Raw genomic sequence first — 16,171 nt, 5'->3', positions numbered from 1 at the left:
TAGCTGCTTTAGTTACAGAGTAGCCCTACCAACACTTCCAGGGAAATAACTTTTAAGAGACCACAAAAGTAGAAATCAAGTGATGCTGTAGAGGTTCTGCTCATGTCCCACAGAATGCTCATTAGTCAATACTCAAAAATGTTTTCTCTGAGAATTCTTCATGAATAAAAAGCACCTTAACTTTGCACCAGGTGTTTTTCCTTGTGGAAGGCAACTAGAAGTCTCTGCTTTCATGTATACTGTGTTAGAATTTCAGATGATGTGCTCTAGAGAGCTGTGCACACCTAATCCATCTACATAAGCCTTCTAGTTCCATTCACTAGCCACAGGAATTTAGGCATTAAATTATTACAAAGGCATTTGGGTAAGGTCACAAACCAACACCAATCACAGCTACCTAGAAATTCTTTTTGTGTCTGGTATTTCACCTCTAGACACTAAAGAGCCAGCACTACTCAAAACCACAGCATACTGCTCTTGTTTACACAGACAAATATACAAGGGCTACCTGCCAGCAGCTCTTTGAGATCTGTTGGCCATATGTAGTGACTACTAGTGTCCTTTTTCCCCCCTCAAACATCTTTAAGAATCATACATTAAAGCCCAGTACTATAGAACACCACAATCTTCAGAGACTTGCAGAACTTTCATAGCTTCATTTTTACAGTATCAAGACTGATGAGATTCTGGTATTAGGCAGCAGTTCTACAAAATAACTGCAAAAGAACATTTTCCCAGGCATTTTGTGTTAATAATTCCTGTTCCTGGAAGTCCTGAGAAGCATAGAAGAGCTGTTATTAGTTTATTTTTTACAATCAAATTTTTGCAGCTGTTTTGAAATATTGACCAATAAAAACTGGAATTGATAAAATTTAAATTATTAACAGCTCCTTCTCAATGGAAAGGAAAAAAAAATCCTTTTCCTTCCAAATCACAACTTCTGTAAAACATATTTCTTAGCTTTAAAACTTTTTAATGTTGCTGCTCCTGAATTTCATTGTGAGCAAGAGGAGGTAGTAGTTGATTAAAAAAACAGTGCTCTCACTCTGTAAGAAGGCCTAAATTTTCATCTCAGGAGACCAGGTGTTTGAAGTGAGAGCCTTGAACCACTGGCAGCCTTTGTTTAGGGAAAACTGCCATTTGGTCTCTCTTTAATGAGCTGCTCAGTTTCAAAATTTAGACATCAGAACTCCAGATACATAACGAACTGCTTGAATTGGAAAGGAGCTGAGTTGCCAATTCCCATTCATTTTTTCAATATTACGTCTGGAAGGGATTCTCACTAAAACAACTGAAAATAGATCTGGTAAATACTTTCAACAGAGTCAAAATAAATAAATAGCTTTCTAAATATTCTTTCTATATGACTGAATACAGGAAACGTTTTCCATAGATTCTGTCACTACAGGTTTGCTGATTCTACTCTTTGCAAGCTTTTACTAAGCATAAAGCTTTTTTCTACTAATATTACAATAAAGGGAACAGATAAAAGAGCATTCATGTAACTGAGTGTGGTGGGTTAGGAACTTTCACACACACACACTACTGAAATTTACCAGACCAGCTCAGACAGCCTGGAAATAAGATAAAGCTATATTTACAGCAAAGCTAAATTTACACACATATATACACAATGTATTTACAATTACATACAAATTAGAAATTATACAGAAATCCAAATTCCCTTCCTGACAATGAAACTGTCCAGAAGGGGCTCAAAACCACTCTCTCTCTCCCAGACAAACAAAACAATCAGCAAAGCTTACTAGTTATCTGTTAGTAAAGATATTAGAGTGAAGCAAAGGACAAGCGAATAGATCCGATGCTTAAAAGCAAAGGAGGAGAAGAAAGAATTGTTTACATTTTAGCTTTTTAGCCCTTTTTAGCAAACCAATGAATGACACAGAATTTATCATTATTATTCCTTTATAACCAATGATCTATTTTCTCTCATTAGAATATTCCAATTAACCTCAAAGCAGCACACTGAGCACACCAAGTATTGCTAGGTATCACAGAACAGCAACATCTGCAGCAAAAGGATTAAGCTAATCATCTTGATTGAGGAGGAGCTAGATCCACCACCAAACCGTTCTGTCTCGGTCTCTGCTTCTAGTGATGCAGAAAAAAGTGCTTTTTACCAGAAACAGTCACCATTCATTCAATGATTTGCATAACCTCTCTGTACTTGTTCATCATCGGATTCACTACATTTGACCTTGATCAAAAAAAAAAACCTCCAAACATACTGCACTTAAACTCTTCTCAGTACTTAACATCACTGCTGTCCACTTTTATGGACTAAGGATAGCCTGACAAATTCTCAGATCCTCTGTTCAATTTGGCCTCTTTGCTCAAACTCAGCTGTGACCAAAAAAAAAACCCACTTGCCTCTTTCTAATCCTCCAGATTTCCACCTAATAAACTTCCAACCTATTGCAAAAGTTCTGTGTAATAATTCATACTTTGATATGCTGTACTTGATACTATTCATTCAGTAATACAAATCCTCAATGTTGTGTAGCTCTTCAGTAACAGCCTCGCAAGTGTAACAGGTGCCCTTAAATTTTGTACCATCAGCAAATTTTATTAGCATGCATAGTCTTTTTTTTTTTGCTAAGGTCACTTTTCAGCTGTCAACTGCCAAGAACAATTCTGGAGAAATCAGCAATATCATCCACTCTTACATTACTTCTCCATTACTTCCCTCATAGCCCAGCCTGCATACAACTTACAATGTACTTATTTTTATCAATCGCATTGTTCTCATTTCCACTATCTGCCCCTATAGCTCAACAGGAAATGTTACTGAAATTCAAACTAGATGAGATTTTATCCATAACCCTTTTGACCTACAACAGAAGTTTAACACAGTCTTTTTCTGCATCTCGCTTCAGTTCTTTTTCCTAACCTCTTCCTACGAAGGTTGAATCCAGTTGTCGTAGGAAAGGGTTAAACCCTTTGGTTTTCTCTTTAAATTAAAAGCATTACAAGTCATCTCTATTCAAGTTCTCAGGCATATTTTGGCAACTGATTTTACTTGTAGATGACCAATTTCTCTGCCTGCTCTTCTGAAACTGACCATCACATTTTGACAGCTTGTTTTGTATACTTTTCGTTTCACCAAATCAATTTCCAATCAGTCAGTCCAATCCTCATTGCCTATCAAGACCGAGCCAAATATACCATCACGTGAAGAGGCGGAGAGATTTCTGGTGAAAATAAAATACCACACGGTGAACTGGCTTTTGCTTGTTAGTGATCACTGTTGTCTTGCTACCACAATTGGAGGTAAAAAGCATGTTTTGAACCTTTGTTTGCTCACTCGCATGCAGATAAACCTAGATGCACACTGTAATAGGACGCTGCAGACAGTAATCTCTACAAAATTAAAGACTGCAGAAGTAATGGAAGGAAAAAAAATAATCCACCAAGATAATCACTTCTGGCTCTGGAAATCCCTGAGCAGTAAAATTTAGCAGAAGCTATGGAAATATGTCACAGAAGTACTATGAATGACAGTACTCTTACACTTTTTCTTAGACATCTTCAAATTACCACTGTAAAAGACAAAATATGACTAGACTGGCTCTGACTCTCACCCCATTCAGCTGATATGTTCTCAAATTACTTACATCTAAATCAGAACTTAGAACACAAATTACATTTTAAAGCACAGTCAATGCATGTTCTAGTACAAATTTAAGTACACATGAAAACAGAGAGGAAGACTTTAAGGCCACTGCCACCTGGGACATGTCTTTGTGGTTTCCTACTCTATCCTGTAATTACACATCACCACGCTTTCACATTCTAAAGAAGACACTGAGACTTCTTTCAACTGCTAAAACTGAAAGATAAAAATAGATGGAGAAAAGAGAGCAGGGACATTGTTATTGGTCATTGTTAATGTGTGGAGATTATCTGGCGTTCCTTTCAGACAAAATGATCACATAATGGTAGGATTTGGAAAGGACCTTTGGGGATCATCTAGTCCTTTGAGGTTGACAGAAATTTGTTTTGGAAATCAGAACAGAAACACTGACTACTTCATATGCACTCATCAGAAGTGACTGAGAAGTTTAGATATCTTAAGTTAGGTGCATAACTTACCACATTAAGGAAGAAACAAAATTTTATCTTCTGCGATACATCAACTTCTTGTTCAAACTTTTGTACTACTTACACAAGTAGATCTATTTAATATAGCAACAGGGTACACAAACCATTTGTTTTGTTTTATGACCAGAACAGCGGAATCTCTAAGTGGTAACAGTGGAGACTCAGCCTGTGAGGGATGAAGGTCCCTATCTGCTGACCTAAGCTGCTATCCAGGACAGTTTGGTGTTTGCCAGGAACTTAAATCTAGGACATTCTGGAGAGACTGCTAAAGCTTGTTCAAGACTTGGACTATTACTTTCACCCTACTCTCGCACATCAGGTACCACTGAAGAGACCTGGAGCAAATCAAACACAACTACACAGTTTTGACAGTGAGGGTCAAGACCACCAAAGTCCAGGTGGTTTTCTCCTCAGTCCTAATAGTGAAGGGCTCAAGGAATAGTGGACAGGTCAGGGAACTGCTTAGAAGAATTCCCAGAGACAACAGAGATCAAGGAGAGCATCACATCCTGCTCAGAGAGAGAGGTGGGAAAAGGGAACTGCTCTGGTTTGATGATCTCTTAAGTTGAATAAAGGAGACTTAGAGCATAGTTTCACACAAAAGGAGATTTGTTAACTGCCAGACTAAAGTTATATGTGTCTATATATATGGTGTGTTGGTGTGTCTAAGAGAATAGGAGAGAGAAAGAGAGAGAACAGGTAAAGATCCAGAACACCAGTCAGGGTTCCAGTGATGCCTTTCCTGGTCCATTCCTTGGGAGTTCAGTAACAGGCATGCAGCTGTCAGTGTGTTCAAATAACTTTTATTCCCTGCCAAGAGGGGTATTGCTTTGTGGTTCTGTGACGTGTCAGCTAATTTGCATGGGAACTGCTGAAGCCAGTGCCTACCAATATGCACATGGACAACGGGGAAGGGCAGAATGAACTCTTGGCATCGACGGAGTCAGGGGTTGCAGAGACCCTGGGTTTTATTAGCCTTTGCACAGTGAGCAGCAAACTTCTTATCTCCGTGGAACAGATGCAAATTTGGCAAGGGGACAAGGCCATCCATCCTCCCTGTGCATTCCAAAGCCTCTTGAGCTGGTATATTTTGTTCCTTGTCTTAACCGCAAAGCATTTATTTGTCCTAACTGCAAGGCTACAGCCTCGCACAATGTTTGTAACATAACTCGTTTGGATCAGAGTTTGAGAGAGAGATGGTTGGTTTTCAAGGATAACCTGCTCCAAGTTCAAGAATGATCAATCTGACATGCAGGATGACAATAAAAGATGGTCAGGAGGCTGTATGGGTGGAAAAGGAACTCCAGACTAACCTTAAAAAGAGAAAGTATACAAGAGGTAGAGACAGTCAAATGACCCAGGAGTATAGAATCATAGAATTGTTAAGGTTGGAAAAAGCCTCCAAGATTATTGTGTCCATCTGTCAGCCCCACATCACCATGCCCACTAAACCATGTCCCAAAGTACCATTACAGAGGCATATTTGAAACTCTCCAATTCACCTGAAGACTTTCACAGAATCACATATTTGTCAGAGTAGGAAGGGACCCCAAGGATCATCTAGTTCCAAACCCCCTACCATGGGCAGGGACACCCTCCCTAGGTCAGTTTTTCATTACCTTTGTAATGGAAGCACCTAGAAATACAATTAGAAGTCATACCTAGGTCCATTCTAACTGTGGAACTGTACTGCCTGAAGTACAAGGCAACGTTCAGTGCCTTCAAAAAGGCAAACCACCTGTGGGCTTTTTTCACTTCTTCAGCATTTGAAGCTGCCAAGAATTATTTATCTTTCTTCAGGAGGAGTTTAAAGCATTCTTCTTGGTACTAACATAAGGCTAATTTTAAAATAGGTTTATAAAAGCTCTTCTACATAGCTATTTCACACAGAATTCTGTACGTGGAAAAGCTAAGGTAAAATACTGCTTTTCTGGTTCTCCAACTTTAGAAACAATGCAAGCAAATCAGGAGCAGCTTAACCTCATCTTTTTTTATATGGAGAAAGAGAGGAGAAAGACATTTAGAGCTCTGAGGATTGTAGTTATGGCACAGTCTAGCTGAAGGTCCAGAAGTAGTGTTCCCCAAGGGTCAACACTGTTCAAAACATTCATTGATTACTTGAATGAAGTAATCCTCAGCAGGTTTGTTGATGACACAAAACTGAGAGGGGTGGATGACACACCAGAAGGCTGTGCAGCCACCCAGTGTGATCTGGACAGGTTGTAGAGTTGGCCAAGTGTAGGATACTGCTCCTAGGGAGGAATAACCCCATGTAACAGCATAGGTTAGTGGCCAACCTGCTCTGTGGAAAAATACTTGAGAGTCTGGTAGACAGCAGGACGACTATGAGCCAGCAATGTGCCCTTGTGGACAAGAAGGCAAGTAGCAACGAGGGGTACATGAAGGTGTGGCAAGTAAGTCAAAAGAGATTCTCCTCCCTCTCTACTCTGCCCCAGCAAGACCTCATCTGGAGTACTGTGTCGAGTTCTGGGCTCCCCAGTTCAAGGATGGAAAATTGCTTGACAGGCTACAGCAAAGAGCTACAATTAGAGGACCAGAACATCTCTCTTAAGAAAGGCTCAGGGACTTGGGGACTTTTAGCCAAGAGAAGACTGAGAGGGGATCTTATCAATGCTTATAAACACTGTAAGATAGGTGTCGAAAGGATGAGGCCAGTCTTTTTTCAGTGGTGCCCAGCAACAGGACAAGAGATAACAGGCACAAACTTGAACATAGGAAGTTCTGTCTAAACAGGAGGAAAAACTTTACTTTGAGGGTGGTAAAGCACTGGAACAGGCTGCTCAGAGAGGTGGTGGAGTCTTTGTCTCTGGAGAAAACCCACCTGAACACCACACTGTGCAATATGCTCTAGGGAAACCCAGGGAATGGACTAGATGATCTCCAGAGGTCCCGTCCATCCCTTATCACTCTGTGATTTAATAATTATTCATTTTAGCATTTATTATTAAAAATTACCTTAAAAGTGGCTGCAGCTACACACCCAACACCTTATTGTACTGCAGTACAGTGTTCTGCAGCTTTATCCCTAAATCTTTTTTCTGCCAGTCTATGTTCCCTGAACCTTTGGGTCCAACACACTCTTAATGCTTCATTATGGCTCACCAAGAACACCTAGCACAAATTTATAAACACAGTATTTTATTATTTAAAATACAGCTTCTATGAGGAAGCTATAGAAGCTTACCACAGTCTTGAAATGGAGGCCAGTCTGAAAAATCAAGGTCATATACAGTTATGCCACACCAGCCTTGCAGAAATTGCATGCATTACAGACAAACCAGCATTTCCCCCAGGTCACCTCTATAAAGAAGGAATACAATATGCCATCAGTTTAGTAATGATGCACCTTCACACCATACACTCCAACTCCTATCTAAAGCCCTTATACCAAAGGCAGCTTAAATTTTGAGTCAAAACTTACTTGCATGAATAGAAATTTAGGTCAAAATCCAAGTCCGTTTTTATTCAGGTTACAACATGCCCACTTCACAGCAGACAGCAAATCTCAGATTTTGACAACCTTCCAGCACCATCCTACATTTCCTCCACAGTTTTTCATTCCCTTGGCTCACTCTCTACCCACTCGCTTTTTAAGCATCACTCTTCAAACATTGATCAGATAGGTTGTTCAGAGAGACATACATTAATCCTTCATTCCTCTGCTCTATCTACATACTACTATGCTCATGCCAAACAGTATTAACAAAGCATTGTCCCTGCATGTGATTTTTTCAGAGTCGAGAAGTTAATCCTGTTCACACGAGGATACTGACTGCTCTCTTGTTTATACAGCAAAGAATGTAGGAGAAAGCTGCATAACTTGTCACTGACACTGCTTACATCATATGTTGCAGGAGCTGGTAGGTGGGGAGGAAGGATCACATAACAGAAAAAGAAAAGACAGTCTCGTGATTTAGGCAATGCAATTATAACTCAGAGAACTAAGCTCTATTGCCTTCCTTTCTACATAAAATGTTCCAAACCATAACCTCCACTTTTTTAAAGTACATGTCACACATTGTACATACCTTACTCTAAATAATTATCTGCAAGTAAAATCAAAGAGAAACAGACCACTATGAAATTACAGAAACGGATAAGGGCATCTTGAGCTGGGCACAGAAACAACAGCATATAGTATTCACACTGCTGACAGATTTTAGACCTCTATCTATCAGTGGGCCTTTACCTTGTTTGTTTTTTTTTTTGTTTTGTTTTGTTTTGAGAAAGTTTCCAAGTAATACAATAAAAAATCATGACAAAAATAACAATGTCCTGAATGAAAAGAAGTCTGAAGCAAACTCCTAAATTAAGTGAACTAACAAAACCCCTGAAAATCTACCCATCTAGGGCAGCTAGGAATACTGCAAACTAAAAACTAACTCAAATGCATAAAAAATGCAGGTTCTTAGGGAGATCGTGCAGACACACACATAAGCAGGACACACACAATGCTGAAACAATCTTCATTCACTTCTGAGCAGCTACAAACCTGACTACTTCATTCTAAAATGTTGCAGATTCTACTTCTAAGTAAGCAGTCATCCTGGTTCTAACACATTTCAAAACGATTTTTAAAAGCACCATTAACCTCCACTCAAAGCAAGAAGCCCTTAACTCTTAGTGGTTGGCAACTGATAAACTGATCCTATTTGGAAGGTGAACTTGAACATTCAACAGCATTACCTACAGAGCAATAAATCAGCTCGAAGTGAGGGCCTAGTACTCTCTTTGACATACGGTACTACACCTGAGAATATAATTCATGCTATGCCTAAACATGTAACATTTAAAATTCAAATCTCAGGTTATGCAAAGAAAAAGCATTCATGACTTTGCCTCTTGGCTCATGGGAAAAACAAACCAGAGTAAATCAATACTTAAACCAAATGAAGCACAAACACTTTCAATCCAGGAGATAAATAAAAGAAAAACTCTACATGCCATTCATTAGTTTTTATCTTGGAGATCGGGGCAGGAAAGTTTCTAAGAAGCTGTGGAAAACATTAGAATAACAGCACATCAATACTAACCACCTTAAATGTTTGGTTTTTTTTCTGACAGGAGTTTGTATTTGCACTAAGAAAAACAAGGGAGGGGGGAAGTCAGCTTAGTCACCAGAAAACCACATCAGTTATTTCAAAAATACCGTTACAACACAAAAGCAGCAAATTCCAGCATATATAACAGCAGCTAAACAACTCTTGGAGCAAAACACTAGGGCCAAAGGCGATCCCTGAACATCTACCTCAGTCAGCACTCCTGCTAGCCAGCACCACGGAGATGGGCACTGCAGCACGCACTGAAGGTCAGCATTTTCGGGTCCTGGATTTATGGATGCTTCCCGTCATCACATGAAAACGATGGAACCGAAAACTGCCCACCAAAACACGTTTCGTTTTATGATTTAAAACGAGAGCTACTGGACTTGGAGACAGAGGGACAAACCATGAGCACCCCTCCGCTACGCACATTTGCAGCAAAACAGTGGCTACTGAGAAAGGAGAGAGGAAGGGAAGGATGGATTCACCAGGCGGAGAGCCCGCATTAGGCATTACGCGAGGTACTGACGGCACGTCTCGTCTCTACGGATCCCGCTCCTTCCCCCCAGCTCAGCTCCCAGGGCCGGGTCTGAGTGAAGAGGCGCCTTCTCCCCTCGCCCTGTCCCTCTGCCTCAAAGAACTCCCTTACCGACAACACACCGCGCCCCTCCACACGGATCCCCTTCGCTCCTCACTCAAGGGGGGAGGCAGCGAGGAGCCATCCCTCGCTCCGCGCTCCGCTGGCCTCCGAGTGTGCGCGTCCGCGCCTGCCCTTGGGGTTGGCCTCTCCTGCCGCCCGGGGCGGCGCGACGGAGGCAGCTAACCCTCACCTGCATCCCCGGCAGGCCCGTCTGCACGGGGGAGTGAGCCATGGCGGTGGCAGCGACGACAGCAGCACAGACGTGGCGGGGAGGGAGCCGAGTCTCCTCAGTCGGCTCCAGGGGTCAGGCTTAGTTCATCTTCACACTCTCACACACACAGAGTTCTCTTCCTCCTCCTACTCGCCCTTCCCCTGATCGAGCGGCGCTTGTGCGCCGGCCGTGGCGGAAACGTCCGGCTCGGGGTGCTCAGGCCCCGGTCACGGACGAGACAGCTGCGGCCTCCTCATCCCGGCTCTTCCTCCTCCCCCGGCCGCTCACGGCGGGGCCCAGCCGCGGGCCGATGACAAACCTGAGGGGCGGAGGCAGCGCAGGCCGCGGCGGCGCGCGCCCGCCCCGCCTCCCCTGCCCGGCTACCTGCGCGCGCTGCGGGCGGGGAAGGGGCGGCTCGCGGGGGGCGGCTCGCCGGAGCCGTGCGGCGCCGGAGCCGTGCATGGCCGGAGCGGTGCGGCGCCGGAGCCGTGCATGGCCGGAGCGGTGCGGCGCCGGAGCCGTGCATGGCCGGAGCGGTGCGGCGCCGGAGCCGTGCATGGCCGGAGCGGTGCGGCGCCGGAGCCGTGCATCGCCGGAGCGGTGCGGAGCCGGAGCCGTGCATGGCCGGAGCGGTGCGGCGCCGGAGCGGTGCGGCGCCGGAGCGGTGCATCGCCGGAGCCGTGCATCTCCGGAGTGGTGCGGAGCCGGAGCGGTGCATGGCCGGAGCCGTGCATCGCCGGAGCGGTGCATCTCCGGAGCGGTGCGGCGCCGGAGCCATGCGGCGCCGGAGCGGTGCATCGCCGGAGCGGTGCGGCGCCGAGGCTGGCCGCCCTTCGACCATACGTACCGCGGGGTACGGCGGCTCGCCGGCCCGAGCCGGAGTCCCCAAAGAACCTCTAGCAGTGCCGTCTCTTGGCCGTCGGGCTTGCATCGTTCTTCGGGGCGGGAGGTGAGGGGGACGCACCGGGGGCCGTAGCCTTTCGCCTTTTCGGTGGAGACAGCTCGCAGCTAACGGACCTGTTTCTCCTCTCGGGCAGCCTGAGCGACGAACGACTGCTCGGCTGCCGGTGCGGCAGGACAGGTGAAGCGAGGCAAGCATCACTGCTCGCTTAAAATAAGGAAGCCGGGGGGAGGCGATAGCTCAAGATGGCAGAAACTGTAGACAGCATCTGGTATGTCCTTTGCCTGCCGCCCCTTCACTCGGATGCTTTGAGAAAGGTCACGGCAATGCTATGGCTCTACTCAGGTCTATGGTTTCAGGAAGCACTTGATTTCCTGTCAGAAGCTGCAAATGCAGTGAACCAAAGTGATAGTCATGTTTGCACAATACTCCTAAATGGAAGAAGGGCCGCTCAGCAGTCAGGTCTCCCATACACAAGAGAAACCCTGGACCCACGCAAAAACCCTTTAGAACTTGATAATGGCTACACTCCCTGTGTTTGGCTTATTTAAGCTGAGACTCTCTCTCCTTATTCCAGCTCACTAGATGGATCCTAAACGGGAGAAGAACTGGTGAAATCTAAACAGCAGCAGTGGGCTGTCTGAAGAAGCAGAACACAGAGCTGTGCTCCCTGCTGCCTTGGGTTTCCCTCTGCCTTCAGCAAAACTCTGTCTGGCTCTGTGCAATGCTGATCAAGTGTTTAGCAAAGGATCCAGATCAAGGATGAAGTGGCTGTGCTGCGTGCATCCCAGTGCACACCTTGGCAGTGTCCTACACGGCACTTCTGAGCTTCTCAGGCAGATGCTTCTAAAGATTTGGCAATCAAAAGGTTTATTTTTTTTCCTATCACAACAGTGCTGTTTTTTGGGATGTGGCTCACTGCCAGGAAACTGTTTCCCTAAGCATAAAATGAGATACCCTAAGGTGGAGTGGCCATCCCTGGAGGTGTTTGAGAGGAGGCTGGATGAGGCACTTAGTACTAAGGGTTAGTTAATTAGAAGGTGTTAGGTGGTAGGTTGGGCTAAATGATCTCAGAGGTCTTTTCCAACCTGGTTAATTCTGTGATTCTGTGATGACTGAAAGGTTCCATCACATTGGAAACAGTCCAATGCATAGTGGAGTGCCTTAAGATTCTTTCATTTTTATCCACACAAAAAGCTAGGCAGTTTGATGAGTATTAAAATCATTCAAACCTGTTGGCCACTGAGTCTGGGATCCAGAATCGCAGAACGTTAAGAGGTTGGAAGAGACCTCCAGAGATCATCGTGTCCAACCCCCCTGCCAAAGCAGGATGCTCTAGGGTAGTCTGTACCGAAATGCATCCAGACAGGTTTTGAGGGAGACTCCACAACTCCCTCAGGCAGCCTGTTCCAGTGCTCCATCACACTTACTGTAAAGAACTTTCCCCTCATGTTGAGGTGAAACCTTCTGTGTTCAAGTTTGTATCCACTGTTCCTTGTCTTATTACTGTGCACCACCGAAAACAGATTTGCTCCCTCCACTTGACACCCACCCCTCAGATAGTTCACTGTCTTTTCAACTGCATCAAAGAGGCAAGCATCCACTGCAGCTTAAGTTACTTTTCAGTAGGTAATTCACTACAAAAAAATGTACAAATTTCTTAACTGCAGGAAACATTAAAATAGTAAATGGTCTTATTGTTAGAACTCCCTCTGAAGTTTCTCCTGGAGAAGAGGAGGCTCAGGGGTGATCTTATTACTGTCTACAACTACCTGAAGGGGCATTGTAGCCAGGTGGGGGGTGGCCTCTTCTCCCAGGCAACCAGCAATAGAACAGAGGGACACAGTCTCAAGTTGTGCTGGGGGAAGTATAGACTGGATATTAGGAGGAAGTTCTTCACAGAGAGAGTGATTGGCATTGGAATGGGCTGCCCAGGGAGGTGGTGGAGGCACCGTCCCTGGGGGTCTTCAAGAAAAGACTGGATGAGGCACTTAGTGCCATGGTCTACTTGATTGGATAGGGCAGGGTGATAGGTTGGACTGGATGATCTTGGAGGTCTCTTCCAACCTGGTTGATTCTATGATTCTATGATTCCTATAGTTATAATACTCTTTATTATCTAATATGGGCTGAGGCAATCCTATATTCCTAAAAGTTGCAGAAATACACAAAGACTTAAGCCCCTCAGTCAAACTTGAATAAAATTAACTAACAGCTTTTTTTCAGGCATCTACCTGTATGCACACATGCACACTGACTGAGAAATTAGACTGAATACACCACCTTTTGAGTACAGTGAAAGATGGAAAGGATGATGGACAGAAATCGTGTTATAAAAAAATTGAAGTACTGGAATTCTTTTATTAGTTGTTCATGAAGGAGTTGCTAGTTTCCATAATGGCTGCATGGAGATTAAATTATGGTGGTTTACAGTTCTGGAAATACAAAAATGTTTCTTTTGTTTACTGGTATGTAATTTTCTAAGGAATGTAAAAGCTTTAATTTGAGTTTTACCTCAGTCAAAATTCAAATAACAGCCACAAGAACTGGTATCAAAATGTTCTATTTAGGTTGTTTTCTGAAGAAGTTTTGCAGTTATTTTCTTTTTAAGGAAAAAAAAATCAAGTGAGGTTTAGTATCTCCACAGTTGCTCCCCTGTTTGCAGTAAATCTTGTTAGCTTTCTGTAAAGAAGGTCAATGGACTACAAGTGAACCTTTTCCTTTGTCTCCTGAATACCATTGAACTTTTGCTACCTAATATTAAACATTTCATGGAGAAAATGCCAGGGTTACTATTGCCTGTGTCTTTATTTTTGCTCTCTTCTAGATAGTATCACAGTATCACCAAGGTTGGAAGAGACCTCACAGATCATCAAGTCCAACCCTTTACCACAGAGCTCAAGGCTAGACCATGGCACCAAGTGCCACGTCCAGTCCTGCCTTGAACAGCTCCAGTGACGGCGACTCCACCACCTCCCCGGGCAGCCCATTCCAGTGTCCAATGACTCTCTCAGTGAAGAACTTTCTCCTCACCTCCAGCCTAAATCTCCCCTGGTGTAGCCTGAGGCTGTGTCCTCTTGTTCTGGTGCTGGCCACCTGAGAGAAGAGAGCAACCTCCTCCTGGCTACAACCTCCCCTCAGGTAGTTGTAGACAGCAATAAGGTCTCCCCTGAGCCTCCTCTCCTCCAGGCTAACCAATCCCAGCTCCCTCAGCCTCTCCTCGTAGGGCTGTGCTCAAGGCCTCTCCCCAGCCTCGTCGCCCTTCTCTGGACACGCTCAAGCATCTCAATGTCCCTCCTAAACTGGGGGGCCCAGAACTGAACACAGTACTCAAGGTGTGGTCTAACCAGTGCAGAGCACAGGGGCAGAATGACCTCCCTGCTCCTGCTGACCACACCATTCCTGATGCAGGCCAGGATGCCACTGGCTCTCTTGGCCACCTGGGCACACTGCTGGCTCATGTTCAGGTGGGTATCAATCAGCACCCCCAGATCCCTCTCTGTCTGGCTGCTCTCCAGCCACTCCGACCCCAGCCTGTATCTCTGCATGGCATTGTTGTGTACATGGTGTGGAGGAGTCACAGAGGTGAAGGAACAGCAACAGAGCCAAGAGAGCAAAATTATTTATATATAAGCTTTTTATACCAATTAGCAAAACAATGAATGATATAGAATCATAGAATCAACCAGGTTGGAAGAGACCTCCAAGATCATCCAGTCCAACCTATCCCCCAGCCCTTAATTACCTTGTTGGCAGCCTGATGGGCCATGTACTCCAAATTAAATTCTCAGTATTTTCACAGAATCGTAGAATCAACCAGGTTGGTAGAGACCTCCAAGATCAGCCAAAATCAGACAAAAGTCTCACATTGCCAAGTATCATGAGGTAAAAACTAAAGTGAAGCACAAGGAGTTGCTGGAGAATCTCTGAGTGAATGACTGCTGAGTGACATACCAGCAGATGGGAGTTTAGCACTGAAAACTATACAGGAGAAAAGCATACAGGAAATAAGTTTAACCTTACATGCTGGATTTCCTACTGATCCAGAAGGCAATGTTGGCTGTCTCTGGTTTCAAAACAGTGAAAAGATAAAACTGTGTTTGAAGTTATTAGGAAAGCAGTAAGAGAGACAACAATATTATACCTCACTATAAATCCACGACGTTATCAACTGTCTGTAGCTTCTATTTCCACAATGATGCTGTGGCATAAGAGAAGATACCAGAGAGGGAAGAAAACTATGTTCAAACAAATTAAATACATTATGATGACTTGGCTCAGAGAAGAGACTCAGAAAAGCAGAGTTTTGGAACCTCCTGGCCTGGAGAAGATGACTAGGGAATGAATGTACACTGTCTCATAAGAAAAGTGATCAGACAGAAATGTTAAAGTTAAGTTGGCAACAACATGGATTAACATAGGGGGGTCTGGGTTGATGAAAAGCTCAACATGAGCCAGCAGTGTGCAAGTGCAGCCCAGGCAGCCAACCGTGTGCTGGGCTGCAGCAAGAGAAGCGAGGCCAGCAGGGCAAGGGAGGGGATTCTCCCCCTTCACTCTGCTCTCATCAGACCCCACCTGGAGTCCTGTGTGCAGTTCTGGAGCCCCCAGCACAAGAAGGACATCAAATTGTTGGAGTGAGTCCAGAGGAGAGCCACAAAGATGCTCAGAGGGCTGCAGCAGCTCTGCTATGAGGACAGGCTACAAGAGCTGGGGCTTTTCAGCCTGGAGAAGAGAAGGCTTCCAGGAGACCTTATAGTGACCTTCCAGTATCTGAAGGGGGCCTACAGGAAGACTGAGGAGGGACTATTTACAAGGTCTTGTAATAATAGGACAAGGGGTAATGGGTTTAAACTGGCAGAGGGGAGATTCAAACTAGATGTTAGGAAAGGATTCTTTACAGTGAGGGTGGTGAGACACTGGCACAGGTTGCCCAGGGAGGCTGTGGATACTCCCTCCCTGGAGGTGTTCAAGGCCAGGTTGGATGAGGCCTTGAGTGACCTGTCCTAGCAGAAGATGTCCCTGCCTTTGGCAGGGGGGAGTTGGAACTGGATGGTCTCTGAGGTCCCTTCGAGCCTCAACCATTCTATGATTCTAATAATGGAGGAAAATAGAGTTTTAAAAAACAGACAAACTTAGAGAATTTCTCCTACAACAGTGACATGTTAGGAAAAACTTTTCCCTAGCATCCAAATCTCAGTCCATAGTCTTTACTGAGACAAATTAAAGAGAGTAAT

At 44.5% G+C, this 16,171-nt stretch overlaps 1 protein-coding gene across 4 annotated transcripts in view; it reads right to left on the bottom strand.

The window, feature by feature from the left end:
- The window catches only part of STK24 (serine/threonine kinase 24), a 66,316-nt gene extending 55,924 nt beyond the window's left edge, over positions 1-10,392 (bottom strand). For 2 of the 4 annotated variants that reach the window (XR_010302393.1, XM_064143860.1), the window contains exon 1: positions 10,016-10,392. Coding sequence is in view for 1 of the 4 variants with exons in the window: in XM_064143860.1 (XP_063999930.1) it covers positions 10,016-10,057 (42 nt within the window). In the remaining 3 variants the exon portion in view is untranslated. Of the gene's footprint in view, positions 1-9,834; positions 9,985-10,015 lie in introns of those variants that run through there. The other 2 variants (XM_064143862.1, XM_064143863.1) reach the window with 2 other exon arrangements.
- Between the last annotated feature and the right edge of the window lie 5,779 nt (positions 10,393-16,171).

The sequence above is a fragment of the Pogoniulus pusillus genome, chromosome 5, assembly GCF_015220805.1.
Source record: "Pogoniulus pusillus isolate bPogPus1 chromosome 5, bPogPus1.pri, whole genome shotgun sequence".
Classification (NCBI taxonomy): Eukaryota; Metazoa; Chordata; class Aves; order Piciformes; family Lybiidae; genus Pogoniulus; species Pogoniulus pusillus.
Note: the sequence above shows the minus strand (reverse complement) of the source record. Positions and strands in the feature narration are given on the sequence as shown.